Raw genomic sequence first — 12,809 nt, 5'->3', positions numbered from 1 at the left:
AAGGGGACTAACTTTTTTGCCCCCCATTTTATACGTCTCCAGGATGTGGCTCGTTAAAAGGAGTCCCAATCCCTTCACTAGCCGATGGTGATAGGAACACCAGCGATTTCCCTTCAGACCCGTGTGATTAGAGTCCTGCTTCAGCATCCTTTGTGCTTTTAACTACTCGAGTTGCCAGTTCAGAAGGCTCAGTTCTGTTTACAAGTGGTCAAAGATCCCTGTCACGCTCTGCTTGGCACAGACCTGCTGCTGATGGATGTGTCCGGTACCTTCACAGTGTGTTCGTCCGGTGTCCCTTCCAAAGGGAAGGCTTCCACGGTTTCCCAATGGCCTTTAGCTTAAGACCTGTTCAGGAAGGAGAAGGTATTTTAAGGAAACTGTGGCAAGTACAAATCCTTATAAGGCGGCTTTTGTGGTATCTGCTGCCTGACAGATCTGTGACTTCACTGCAGAGTTCAGTTTTCTAAATCTTAAGAGTGTGCCTTCATAGACTCACAGAATGTGGGAGAGACCTCTAGAGATCCCCCAGTGCCACCTCTGCCAGAGCAGGGTCACCCAGAGTAGGTCACACAGGAACGCGTCCAGGCGGGTTGGAAAGTCTCCAGAGCAGGAGACTCCACACCTTCTCTGGGCAGCCTGGGCCAGGGCTCGGGCTCCGGCACCCGCACAGGGAAAAAGCTTCTCCTCATGTTGAGGGGGAACTCCCTGTGTTCTAACTTAAACCCATTATTGCTTCCTCTGTTGCTGGGCACCACTGAGAAGAGATTGTCTCCTTCCTCCTGACACCCGCCCCTCAGATATCTATATATATTAATAAGCTCCCCTCTCAGCCTTCTCTTTTCAAGACTAAACAGCCCCAATTCTCTCAGTCTTTCTTCGTACGAGAGCTGTTCATATGAGAAATGTACCTTGATTGCAGGTATCTCCCCACGCAGCATCCCCTCACCTTTCCGTAGCCAAATACTCCCTTAATCATTTGTATCCTGATCTTTGCTGAGACGTTTCTCTTGTAGGAGGAGTTTGAGCGTTCCGTCTGGGGAGAACACAGACAGATCCTTTGTGCTGTGAAGTGGTATTTGTTGCTGGTAGCTGTCTCGTATGCCTTTGGGAGGAATGTTCAGCAGATGCTCCCCCCCGCCGTAGGAGGAAGAAGGTGTGCAGGTGAAAACGGAGGAGGTTCTTGTGAATGTCGAGGTCTCTTGCAAGTCTGGAGCTCAGCCTACGTTCCCGTACATAGAGAGAGAGAGAGATGTGTTGCCAAAAAAGAAATGTCTGCTTTATTGGGATACTCAGGGTCTCGGTGCACCACGTTCAGAGCACTTCTGTGGCTCTGTGTCAGTTTGGACGGAAATAAAAAAAAAAATTTCCAGCTGGAAGGAAACAAATTTAATAAAAAAAAAAAAGCAAGCCTTGGAGTGCCTTGGGTGTGTTGGGTAACTGTGTACTCAAGAAATGAAGTTACATAAGTGAAGACACTCCTGTAACCTGCGCCTGCCAGGAAGACAGGCGCTGCGGAAAATCCACTCGCCGCAGAAAAACTCGTAGGTGCAAAAGGGGAGAAGGTTTATCCTCGACGCTGTATTCATTCCCGGAGAGAGCTGGTCTGTGGTGTGTCCGTCTGGCAACAGAGGAGTCCCCGTTTTTATCCCGCGGAGCTGCTTTTTCTCTTTGAGTGTCGTGGGCAGAGGTTTCCTTTTCCGATGCGGGAGGGGAGAGGTGAGTGTTTTTCGTAGATCTTGGCCACCGCTGGTCGAAAGGGCCCAGGTCAGCTCTAGCAGAGGTGGGACGCGAGTCAGAATCACAGGATCAGAAGCGAAGTCCTGGGCGGCCGCTCTGGTGGCTTCCGTCCCAGCACTGGGCTGTGCTGCGTTTGCTAAGCGTGCGGCTTTTCAGTTTTAAAACAGTTTGTGAAGCGTGTGAACAGGCCTCGCTGTTTGCTTACGTTGCTTACCGTGCAAACGTCAAACTTAAAAGCGTGCAAAACTTATATTTCATGTGTTTATTTTAAACGGAATTTGATTTTTACCATGAAAGAATTTCACGAGTTGAGTTCGGGATGTGTGACTGAACAGCGAAGATATTTAATGCTTTGCTTAATTTAGAAAAATGACCTTTTGGAGAATAACACTACGCTTGTCAGAAATCTACCGATGAGTTAATTTCTTAGGATGCCACTGTGTGCGAGTTGACTTTTGAGAGCAACCCTACACAGAATGAGTTTTATTTTTATCTTAGATCTGTCTGATTGTAGGGCTTCTCACAAATCAAGCCCACTCTGCTGGCTTTTATGGTTATAAATGCATAGCAAAATTTGGAAGCAAAAAAAAAAAACCCAAACCAAAAAAAAAACCCACACAAACCCACCAACCAAAGGAAAAAAAACCCAAACAAACCAACCCAGAGCTCCCTGACTGCTGGGTACCTGTAAATTTATATAATATTGCAGCTGTAATCTGCATGCCGACCCTCCCCAAACCAGCCTTGCAGCCCTACCTGGAAATCTCATACTTTTATTTTTATTTTAAATGGCTCTAATAGAAACTATGTTGCATTATTTTGATCTCAAATGGCTCTAATAGAGACTATGTTGCCTGTGACTGGTGTTGCCTTCCATTAGAAAGTGGTAACTTTGTTCCCACGGGCTTCAGTCAATAACTTTCACTGTGTAAAAATCAGCAAGGGTTTTAGGAGCAACTCGGGTACTTCTTCTAGGTTTCCGACTGCTGAAATTGATTTATGCTGAGGAGCTAATCTTGCTCACTTTGACAAAACTGGCAACTTCAGTGGGTTTATTTGTGCAGCTAGAGTGAGCAAGATGCAGCTTTTGATATAAATACTTCAGCTTTCTGGTTCCCGAGAACTCTTTTTCTTACAGTTAATTATGCATCCTTAAAAATGTGTATGTTCGTACGCGTATGTGGAGGGAGGGCTGGCGGTTGAGTTTGCAAACTATCGAGCTTTGCTTTGCCTGTCGACATGCTGAATTTTCCTTTGAGTCAGAGCGGTCTCCAGGACGTCGAGAGACTCTCAGATCGAGAGAGCTACAAGTCAGGTCACGTAGCATCATCTGCTGCAGATAAGTGGCTCTTACTGGAACATCTCTATATTCCGATTTCTTACTTTAAAAGTTCTCGCTGGGTTGGTTCAGAGTGGTTGGTTGAGGTTTATTTGGGCAGGAGGAGATCCGTTCGGGAGGTTTGATGTTCCTGGGAGCCACCAGTGAGACTTGAGGCAGGGACACAGCTGGGAAGCGGATTTGTGGAAGCTAAAATATCAGTTGTGCTCGTGGGCGAGATTTCAGCAGTAACGTAAAGTCGCAGTCTGAGTGAAATGCGACGGCAAAGCTAAACCACATGGTGAAATCACACAATTCCAGCTTCACTGTGGAATTTTAGTGGTATTTGAACATTCTCTTGTTAGAAGTGTTGTCTGAATGGTTTGGGGTGAGTATTTTGTTTGCTGAAGTTACGCTTACCTTCAAGTCGCTGTCGAAAATGGAAAAGCCCCTGTTGCTGTTTTGATTGCTATGGTTTTGTCAGAGTGGGTGGGCAGCAAGTTCCTGTCGTGTTTTGGTGGTTACAGCCAGGTCGCTCCAAATTTGTGTTCAGCTGAGCATTTGTTTTTAAAATTATAATTTTTTTTTTGGTAATACCACAAATATACTCCAGCTTTGGAACGGCGAGCTTACTGTAAATTGTGATCTCGTTTTGGCTGGTAGCTGCTTGGAATAGCTTTAGTTATTGTAGGAATCCGGGCAAGTTTAAAGGGTATTGCATGCACCTTAATGGTATTTCAACTCGACCAAAACAAAGAATGTCAGCTTCTGAAGCAACCAGAATTATTTTTAACTCTTTCCTCATTTCTTCAGAATAAACTCAGTGTGATTCATCAGCGTCCTCCCTCGGAGCGGCCCCTGCGAAGCGTTCCAGGAGGATAATGACAAGTGGTTCCGTGGGCAATTTTGGCAAGAAATGCCTGTGGACCCTGGTGTTGTGTTCTGTGGGTTTCCTGAACCTTTTCTGCAGTGCGGTTAGGAGCTGGGTGGTGTTCTGAAAATCACACCTGATCTCCCTTGAGAACATTATCTGTTTGCCCCGACCAGGGTTTGCTCTTCTTAATAACGCGAGCCTGGAGATCCCCCAGTAATTAGTGACAAAAGGCCAAGAGCTAACGTCTCTTTCTGATGGAAGGGGTTTCTCTTCAGCGTTTTCCAGCAGAATTGATCAATGAATTCGTTTGCAGTGGGAAAGCTAAATCTCAAACACATTTATTGTAATTATCGGCCTGAAAGCAGGGAGGAAATGAGAGTGGAGATAAATTGGTAAAACAAAACCAGTGAGAAGTTCAGCTTTTAAGACCTACGTCGTGGTATTAGAAGTCAGAGTTACAAGGTTTCAGTTTGATCTTTCTTTCCAGTAGTGCTCAGTTTGGCCTTCCCCATAAAACTATTTAATATTACCCATATTATGTCAAATGTTTTCCACCTCTGTAAATTAAACTGCTGCAGTCTTTAAGACTGTTCTCTTATGGAATCATCTGCAGGCTCCTAAGGATTTGTGTCGCTCTTTGAACCTCTTCTGTTTCTGCAACAGTTGCATTATCATTGTCTATATTTTTCCTGACACAGCCTAACACTTTATCTGCAAATGTCACCTCCTCCGACAGCGAATTTAAAAAAACAAACCAGCAAAGTGCCCAGGAATGAACTTTGGGCAGTGTGGGGTTATTTGCAGAGAATCCTCGAGACCTGCAGGTCACTTCCCTGCCGGCAGGTCCTAAATGGAGCGTGTGGTTAATTTAAGTAGATAGAAAGATTCTACCTGTTTCTTTCCTTCTGTATTTCCAGGCTTTGATGGTGGCTTTTTGCCTCAGCGTGCCTGTTGTAACATCGCATTGCAAGTGCAAACACTTTTTTGTAGTCCACAGTTCTGGCTGCCAGCGTCCTGGTTGGGTTGCGTTGCTCTTGCTGTCCTCTGAGGAGGTGACTCCTAAGGTGTCAGCTAACAGACTCGAGTAAAACCGTGAATTAACCCAGAAACTTAAACTCCTTGCCTGCTCATAACTATATCCTGGCCATAATTTTCCAAAGCTACCTCATTTCTGTATTTTGATCCCATCGTTACGAGGGTTTTTTAATGGGCGCTGTTGGGTTTGCCCCACCTTTGTGCTAAATTTGGAGTAACGATTTCCAAATCTTTTGAGTTTTTTCTGTTGCTTGTGAGGTAATGAAATTGCAGCTGCCAAGGTCTTCAAACTTATCTACTGAGAGGGTGAATGTGGAAATTTGATCCAGTCCATAATTGATAATTAAGGTCAGCTTCTCTTACTGAATTCTGGCTTCAGTTGTTAATACTTGTCAAGTGTTTGGTTTGAATAAAACTTAATTTCTGGAAGTTCTTAAAACTAAAAGTGTCACAGTTTAATACAGTTGGAAGCAGCTGCAAAACAGGAAAACAAATGAGAGCTGGGATATTTAAACACCCAAACCATAAGCTTAAAAAGCTTGGGGGATGTTGTTGGTTTTTAGGGTGGGGTGGCTTTGGGGTTTTGTTTCTGGTTTGATTTTTATTTTAGAGTATTATATCCTTAAAAGTTAAAGTACGAAGCCAGAAGCTGAATACCTGACTACCTGTAAGAAATTGGTTAATCCTGTCTCAGCATTAACCTGAGGTTATTTGGGTTGTCATTAGGAATTGTAACTACAGAGAGTAAGAAGCTGGACAGAGAGACTTCCAAAGAGGTGAAAGCATCAGATCACCTGCTGCACGAGTATGTGCTCCTGTTAAATTTAGTCACCAATAAAATACCGTCCAAAGAAATGGGAAATCGTGCTGAATACTTTCCTGCTTGCTGTAGCTTCTCTAGACTTTGAGTAGGGTCCTCAGAGTAGGAACTGATCTGTCATCTACTCAGGAAGGAGACAGAGGAAGGAGAAGAAGGTTATTTCAGTGCATCATTTCTGTGTATGTTGGCTTCGTATTGTAAGCCATCATTTTTGTGGTTTTTTTTTTTTTCCTGCCTATTTCCTTCTGCCTCGCCCGACCTTGCTCCTGTTCTGCGCTGGAAAAATCCAGATGCTTCGGCCGTTCTGTGTGCTGGTTTGCAACACTGGGCAGGGTGAGCTTGGCAGAGACAGAAGCCCTGGGGAGAAGGAGTTGTATTCGGAAGCAGCGTTAAATATTCGGGGAGCGGCACTTGTTCCTTGGTGGGCAGTGCTGGCCGGAGAAGGGACCAGACCGACAGCCGTGCACTGTTTTCTCCTACGCCTTAGCGCCTTTTCTCTTGTGCCTCTTGCCTCTTCCGTAGGAATTTGGGTTGGCTGAAACATTCCTGGTGCTTTAGGGAGAAGTTGGCAGAGCTTTTTCCTTCAGCACAGCTCCAGGTGCGTAGCTCAGGGAGACTCGGTGTTCTTCAAGCTGCCGTGAATCTCCTCCTCAGGGAAGAGAAATTAAAGGGCGCGAGAGGTTGTCCAGTTGGCTGCGTTCTCCCCTCCTTCCCTTCCTTGTGCATGCAAAGTTTCCAATGTTATTTTTCTTCCCATTAACCACGCGCAATTTTTGTCTCGATTACCCTTTCCCTGGCTGGAAACGTGGAAACTTTGAGCAGAAATTTACTTTAGCTGAGCCATTGCAAGAAGCAAAAAAAAAAAAAGAATCGAGAAAAATACTTCTGTAAATTGGTATGACTTTAAAACCGAAATAAACAGATTATGGTGTGTATGGGGGAAATGCCATTTAAAATCTTAATAGTTCTGGAAATTCGAGGCTGGTTCTGAAGTCATTAATTTTAGTTCTACCAAGAAAATGTCCAAACAGGCACATTGAAAACAAAACCAATAAGCAGTTCCAGGACATTATACTGGCTTTGCATTTTTGTTTTAGTCAAGTGGCACATTCTTACAATTTCTTTTCCCACTCACTGTATTTTCCAGAAATCATTGTTCCAACAAAACACCCCCCCCCCCAAAAAAAAATCTCACTGAGAATCAGTTAATAAAGTTGGGTGTGAGTCTTTGTTGCAGCACGGGGCGGGAGTGTCGGTTTGTGTAAAACGTTTTTTGTTAGAGGCCAAAATTGAAATCCAGCTCAACCTATTTGAGGACTCGGAGTCCCTGGATGCTCCCTTCGGAGCATCCCTGTGGAAGGGAACGAGGTCCCGGCTGAATTTATCGCCTCCAAACGCCGGCTGGGCTGGTTTGGGCCGCAGCTCGCCGTGGCTTTCTCCCAAGCGCTCCTTGCCGCCCCCTCGTCCTCAATCAGACTGCGCAAAACCCAGCGTGAATTCTGAATTCGAAAAAAAAGGAAAAAGAAAAAAAAAAACGAAAGAACCCCCCGGGGTGGTGTCCAGATTGCAGTGCCAGCGTTTTGTGGGTGTTTAAGCAGCAGCTGGTTGAGCATCTCCTGACGATTACAAGCAGAGAAAGACAATTTCACTGGTGAACCTAGAAAAAGGGAGGGGAGAGGGCTAGACTTTGGGTTTGGTTTAGATTTTACTTGGTTTTGGTTTGGTTTTTTTTGAAAGAAATGGCAGTGGTTTGCTGTTGCACAGTGCTAGGACCTGTATTTCTTGTGGGATGAGGTGAATGTGAGTGGATCTGTATAGATTTTGCTTCGTTTTTCTAAATGTTGTTCAGCATATTAATACACTTAAATACCTTTATGTTTCCTCTATGCTCTCTGAGTTTGTTTCCTGTTCCCTATTTACTAAACAAACCTTTCCAGCTTCATGTAACTGTTTGGAGGATTTTAGTATAAGAAGTTAATGAGCTAAATTTGCAGTGTCAATGTGCCAGAATTTTTCCCCCAAGATTTATTTGCTGTCTTTTTTTCCCAAGGCCTTATTTGTTGTCCAAGGGTCTCTTAGAGATAATCGAAGAAGGAACGCCAGTGAGATACTTCAACCTACTTTATCTTGTATCTTGGAGAGAATTTTATTGTATTTCTTGGAGTAGGGGGGGAAAGAGAATTTCAATTTTTATCTTCAGATTTAATGCCGATTACCATCCAGGGCACACAGCAAATACTTCTAACAACCACCCCCACAAAGAAAAAGAAGCAGATTTTGGTCAGGAGTCATTAAAGGTTTCACTGTTTTATCCCCTTTCTCTATAAATTCAGCCCCGCTCTCTTGCGGGTTTTCTTCGGTTTGTCGACAGTGCTTAGAAATCACGCCGCGTTCTTCCCCTCTGGAGACAGGTTTTAACAAGTGCCTGGGGACCAGCACAGCCCTGTTGTGAGCGGAAATCCTTCATTTTTACTTGATTTGGGCGGAGAAGAGCCAGGGGAGCTTGAAAATGGGAGCTGAGGTGCATGATTGTGACCAGAAAATCCCTTCAGAGTAACGTGGGTGTTTGTCCCTTGGCCTCCTCTGGCAGAAGACTTGAAATCCTGGAGAAATGGATACCTGTCCAGGTGGGAGGTTACGGGCTGCCTGAATCTGTACCCCTCGGGGTGTTTTTCGCCCTTCCATCCCCTCTCTCTGGCCCACCCAACCCCGTGTAGGGCACTCCTGGTTTGTCCTCTTTTTGATGGGAACGGCAGCCGGAGGGGAGAACTCAAGTGCTTGGTGGGATATTCTAGGGTTATTCTAGGGATATTCTAGATTTTATCTCGGGTCTTGAGAGAGGATGGGAGCAGGTAGAGGAAGACAGCAGAATCAACCACCAAAGCAAGGAATTGGCTTAATTGGTGTATTTTCCACCCCGGGTTCGTGTTTGCCGCAGGAAGAGAACACAAACTCCCTAGGGCTGTTTCGTTGGTAAGCCTCTTAGAGTGGCTCAGCCCCTGTTTGTGCAGTTAAGGAGAAAATATCGTATCTTTCTGCCTTTGCTTAATTCTTGTGTTCGGGTACACCTAGTGCTACACCGTCTTGTTTCGACTGACCTTTTCGAAGACCGTCTTTCTTTTTGTCAGTCCCCTTTCTGGTTTCACTTTCCCCTTTAAAGCTGCAGCTCGTAGCGTTTCCTTCAGCACACATGAAAAATTGGGGCAAAGCCAGAGTATTCCTGCAGAAAAATGAACTCACAGAGCCCACAGAGCAAGGTTTAGCGTAACAAGTTCATTGTGGATTTTTTAGGTTTTTGGGTTTTTTAGCGCTAAGACCTGCTGATGCAGTTATGGCTGTTCCTACGTTGGACTGTGTTCACGTGCTTTGCTTTGTAACGTTAAGACCTATTAAGTTCTTGGAAAAGCGAGCAAACCAAAGAAGAGATACCCAAGTGAAATGAATGAAAAGCTTTAACTTTGTGCTTTGTGTTTAGTGCTACTAAAGAAGGATTTTGCATTCGAAGGCAAGCATGATTTTACAGGGTTTTCAAGAAGACGGAGTGTCGAGTGTATAGTTTCTCGAGAGGCTGATATTTACACATTGTGCAGCCGATACCTGCTCCGTAGCAGGCAAACACTGCCTGGCATCCTCCAGTTAATCAAAACGTGCCTCTGTCGATTCCCGTTCTTTTGAGTGATCCGGGAAGGAGCACGCCGAGCGAAGTGGCTGCGTGGCTGATTTGATGGAGTTATCCGCGGAGGTGAAGACGAAGACGCAAATGAAAATGCAAAGGGTTTGGGAATGACATTAGGTTGCCGTGCAACCGTATTATCAAGTGACAAATGCGATTCAGTGCGGGTAAATGCAAAGCGATGTCCACAGGAAAAATATTCTGACTTTTCATTTAAATTGAGTTGCTTGTTAATACTGGGGCGTGAGATCCGGGGTCATCTGTTTGCGCGGAGGAGTCAACTTGTGTGCTCGCTAGCTGTCAAAAAGCAAATAAACCGTTAGGAATGTTGATGGCAGCAGTACAGAAAAACGTATCTGTCATAGCGGGGTCTACAGCACGCTTTCATCTTGAGCAGCGGGATCGGTTCTGATGTCTTCCTCCTAATTCTCCCCTTCGTCACTTCCACCTCCAAAGAGGATAAAACCGTACGGCGGAAGCTGTGGAGGTCGTAAGTCTATTGAGCGGCTTTTGGGTGAGGAATGGCAACGTTCGTGAGCCCTGCAGCTTGAAGGAGAGAGATGGGAGAAGCTCACGCGGGTTCAAAGCAGCACTGGTGAGGCCGCACCTTGAGTGTTGTGTTCAGTTTGGGGCACCTCAGTATAGGAGAGATCTCGAGGTGTTGGAGCGAGTGCAGAGGAGGGCAACAAAGCTGGTGAAGGGCCTGGAGAACAGACCTTGTGAGGAGCGACTGAGGGAGCTGGGTCTGTTCAGTTTGACAAAGAGGAGGCTGAGGGGGGATCTCATCATGCTCTACAGTTACTTGAAAGGACATTGTAGAGAGGTTGGGGCTGGTCTCTTCTCACAGGGAATCAGGGACAGAACCAGGGGGAATGGTTGCAAGTTGCAACAGGGCAGGTTTAGGCTGGACATTAGGAAGAAATTCTTCACAGAAAGAGTGGTCAGACCCTGGAACAGACTGCCTGGGGAGGGGGTTGAGTCGCCATCCCTGGATGTGTTCAAGTGTCACTTAGATGGGGTGTTGGGTGATACGGTTTAGGGGTGACCTTGTAGTGTAGGGTCAATGGTTGGACTCGATGATCCCAAGGGGCTTTTCCAACCTGAATTGTTCTAGGATTCTATGAAAGCACATTTGGAGAAATGATGGGGCCTGGAAGGTTCAAATGCACCTTCTGGGGCTTCCTTCTGGGCTGTGTGGTTTTAGGACCCTGGGACGTACCACACGTCCTCTTCTGCTTTTCCCTCGGCTGCTGCGCTTGGTGGCTGCGGGAGGCAAGACATGGGGCTGGACTTTTGGCTTGGCTTGTAGGCTTGTGTTTTGCTTTGTTTTTTTTAGTGTCATCAAAACTGATTTTTTTCTTTTCTTAGACAGCAATACCGTTTATTGTCCATCTTAATTAGCTGGGAATTTTCAGAACTTCCATGCCTAAAGACTTACTAAAAATCTAACCATTGAAGGTTTTAGGATCTCAGGAAGGAGATCGTTTTTAAGGTACACGCTGAGCTTAAGGAAATGAATCTCTATTTAAACGGTGGTGTTGGTGCTGTCAGTTCTTCGGCGCCGAACGTGTCAACTTGCATGGTTTTTTGCCTTGTAAACTGGGTAGCACTTGAGGAACTCCCAAAATAGAAGAAGAAATTGCAGAGCAGTCTTGAACCCTTCGGAGAACCTGAGGAAAGCCGCCGCCGTTGTCTCAGGTGATGAAACACCAGCTCTTGGTGTAGTTCTACCTGCTGCACCAGTGCCCTGCCTTTTCGTGTCGGGCAAGCCCAACAGAGGAGGACGAGCACTTTTTCGGAGTACCAGCAAGATGGATGGAAAGATTTTTCCCTCTCAACTGGCTCAACTGTTTGCTGCTTCAGTGTAGGACCTGTATTTGAGATAATGCAGAAAATTAAAGAAATCTTTTGGGCCCCACGTGCTGTTATTGTTACATGTGTTTGTGGCGAGTGGAAAAGTTGTTTGGTTTGTGTTTGTTTGTTTTAAATGCTTGAAGGTACTTCACTGGCATTTATTTAATTTCTGTGTCAGACTTTAAAAAAAAAAAAAAAAGGTGAAGCCCACACTTTTTTGCAGTTTGGGGACATCGGATCAAAGCTCAGTAAAACTTGCTGTGGGGGAGGAAACTTGTCGGTGCCGAAGGAGGTGATAAACTAGAAGGACTCGTGGCTTTAATATTTCTTTTTTAGCTTTGATACTGGGTTAGGTATAGCAAAAATGAAACAAAACAGAAAGCTCAGATTAAGCCTTGAACAGTGAGTGCCCTATTAAGCAAATTTTAGTGATGACAGTCACCCAAATTTGTCCTGGGTACACAGCTGGAATTTGGGAACAGGGCAGGAGGATGCTCTAGCCATCAGCAGGGCAACGGTGCAGTTACTGTGCTAGGGAGCAAAGGACTTTAAAAGCCTCCTAATAAAAAAATCAAATCATATGCTTGGGGGGGGAAAAAAAGGTAAAAAGTAATCAAAAGTTCCCTATTTGCAAATGGGTGGCACAGGGGCTGAGCTGGGGTTCATATGCAAAGCTCTTACGTAATTAATGCACGTACGCCCTGTCAGCCCTTGCCATGCTTAAGTAATACACGTGACGGCAAGGATAAAGCTATTTTATATTTAATTTATGTATGACCTCTCCATTGAGTGTTTTATTGTATATGCTGTATAGCTGTTCATTGCTGATACTAGTTTAATCTGCGGATTACAGATTGTATTTTCAAATATGTGAGCCCCTTTTTTTTTTCTTTCTTTCTTAAAAAGAATAAGTGGAGGATTTTTATCTTTTCATCGGGGTTATGTAAAGTATCTGTCACGGCTTCTTCATTTTTAAATGCAAATAATTATATATGGCAGGGAGTATGATGAGCAGTCAGAGTTGACACTAAAATGAAACTGCATAAAATTTTCCTGGAAAAAACTGATCAAACAGGTCATTAGTCAAGGTTATAGTGACTAGTAGAACATTTTAAGATGTTTAAATCTCATTTAAGATGTGCAAAAAAAGTCGTTGATAGTTTCTCAAATGACAACTGCTTCTACATCACCCTGCTAATTGCTAAGAGTTCTGAATTTGCCTGATTTTTTGAAGAGGTCATTCCCTGCCCACCACCCCCTGCAGCTCTTACGAGCAATCTTTGCACCCGGTGTCATCCAACCCGCTGGGCTTTAATCTGGTTTGCCTCGCTGTTTTGGGGGGCTGGGGACACGCGTGCGGCCAGTGCCCAGCTGTGGTGCTGTGACTCTCAGAGCCCCGCACTGGAAAAGGGAAACTGCAAGACGAACCCGAATGCCAAAACGTGTCGAGTTCCCCTGCTGTAAAATTACGGGGCGGATGCGTTTCCTCGTTCCTTTG

At 45.1% G+C, this 12,809-nt stretch overlaps 1 protein-coding gene across 1 annotated transcript in view; it reads left to right on the top strand.

Moving 5' to 3' along the window:
* Positions 1-2,976: 2,976 nt before the first annotated feature.
* Positions 2,977-12,809, top strand: part of LOC104276382 (zinc finger protein 40-like) — a gene marked incomplete at its 3' end in the record, with an annotated part of 34,154 nt that continues 24,321 nt past the window's right edge. The window contains 4 exon segments of the mRNA XM_009872675.1: positions 2,977-3,052; positions 5,691-5,769; positions 6,307-6,382; positions 7,022-7,193. Of these exon segments, the coding sequence (XP_009870977.1) occupies positions 2,977-3,052; positions 5,691-5,769; positions 6,307-6,382; positions 7,022-7,193 (403 nt within the window).

Source organism: Apaloderma vittatum, unplaced genomic scaffold, assembly GCF_000703405.1.
Source record: "Apaloderma vittatum isolate BGI_N311 unplaced genomic scaffold, ASM70340v1 scaffold20337, whole genome shotgun sequence".
NCBI lineage: Eukaryota > Metazoa > Chordata > Aves > Trogoniformes > Trogonidae > Apaloderma > Apaloderma vittatum.
Note: the sequence above shows the minus strand (reverse complement) of the source record. Positions and strands in the feature narration are given on the sequence as shown.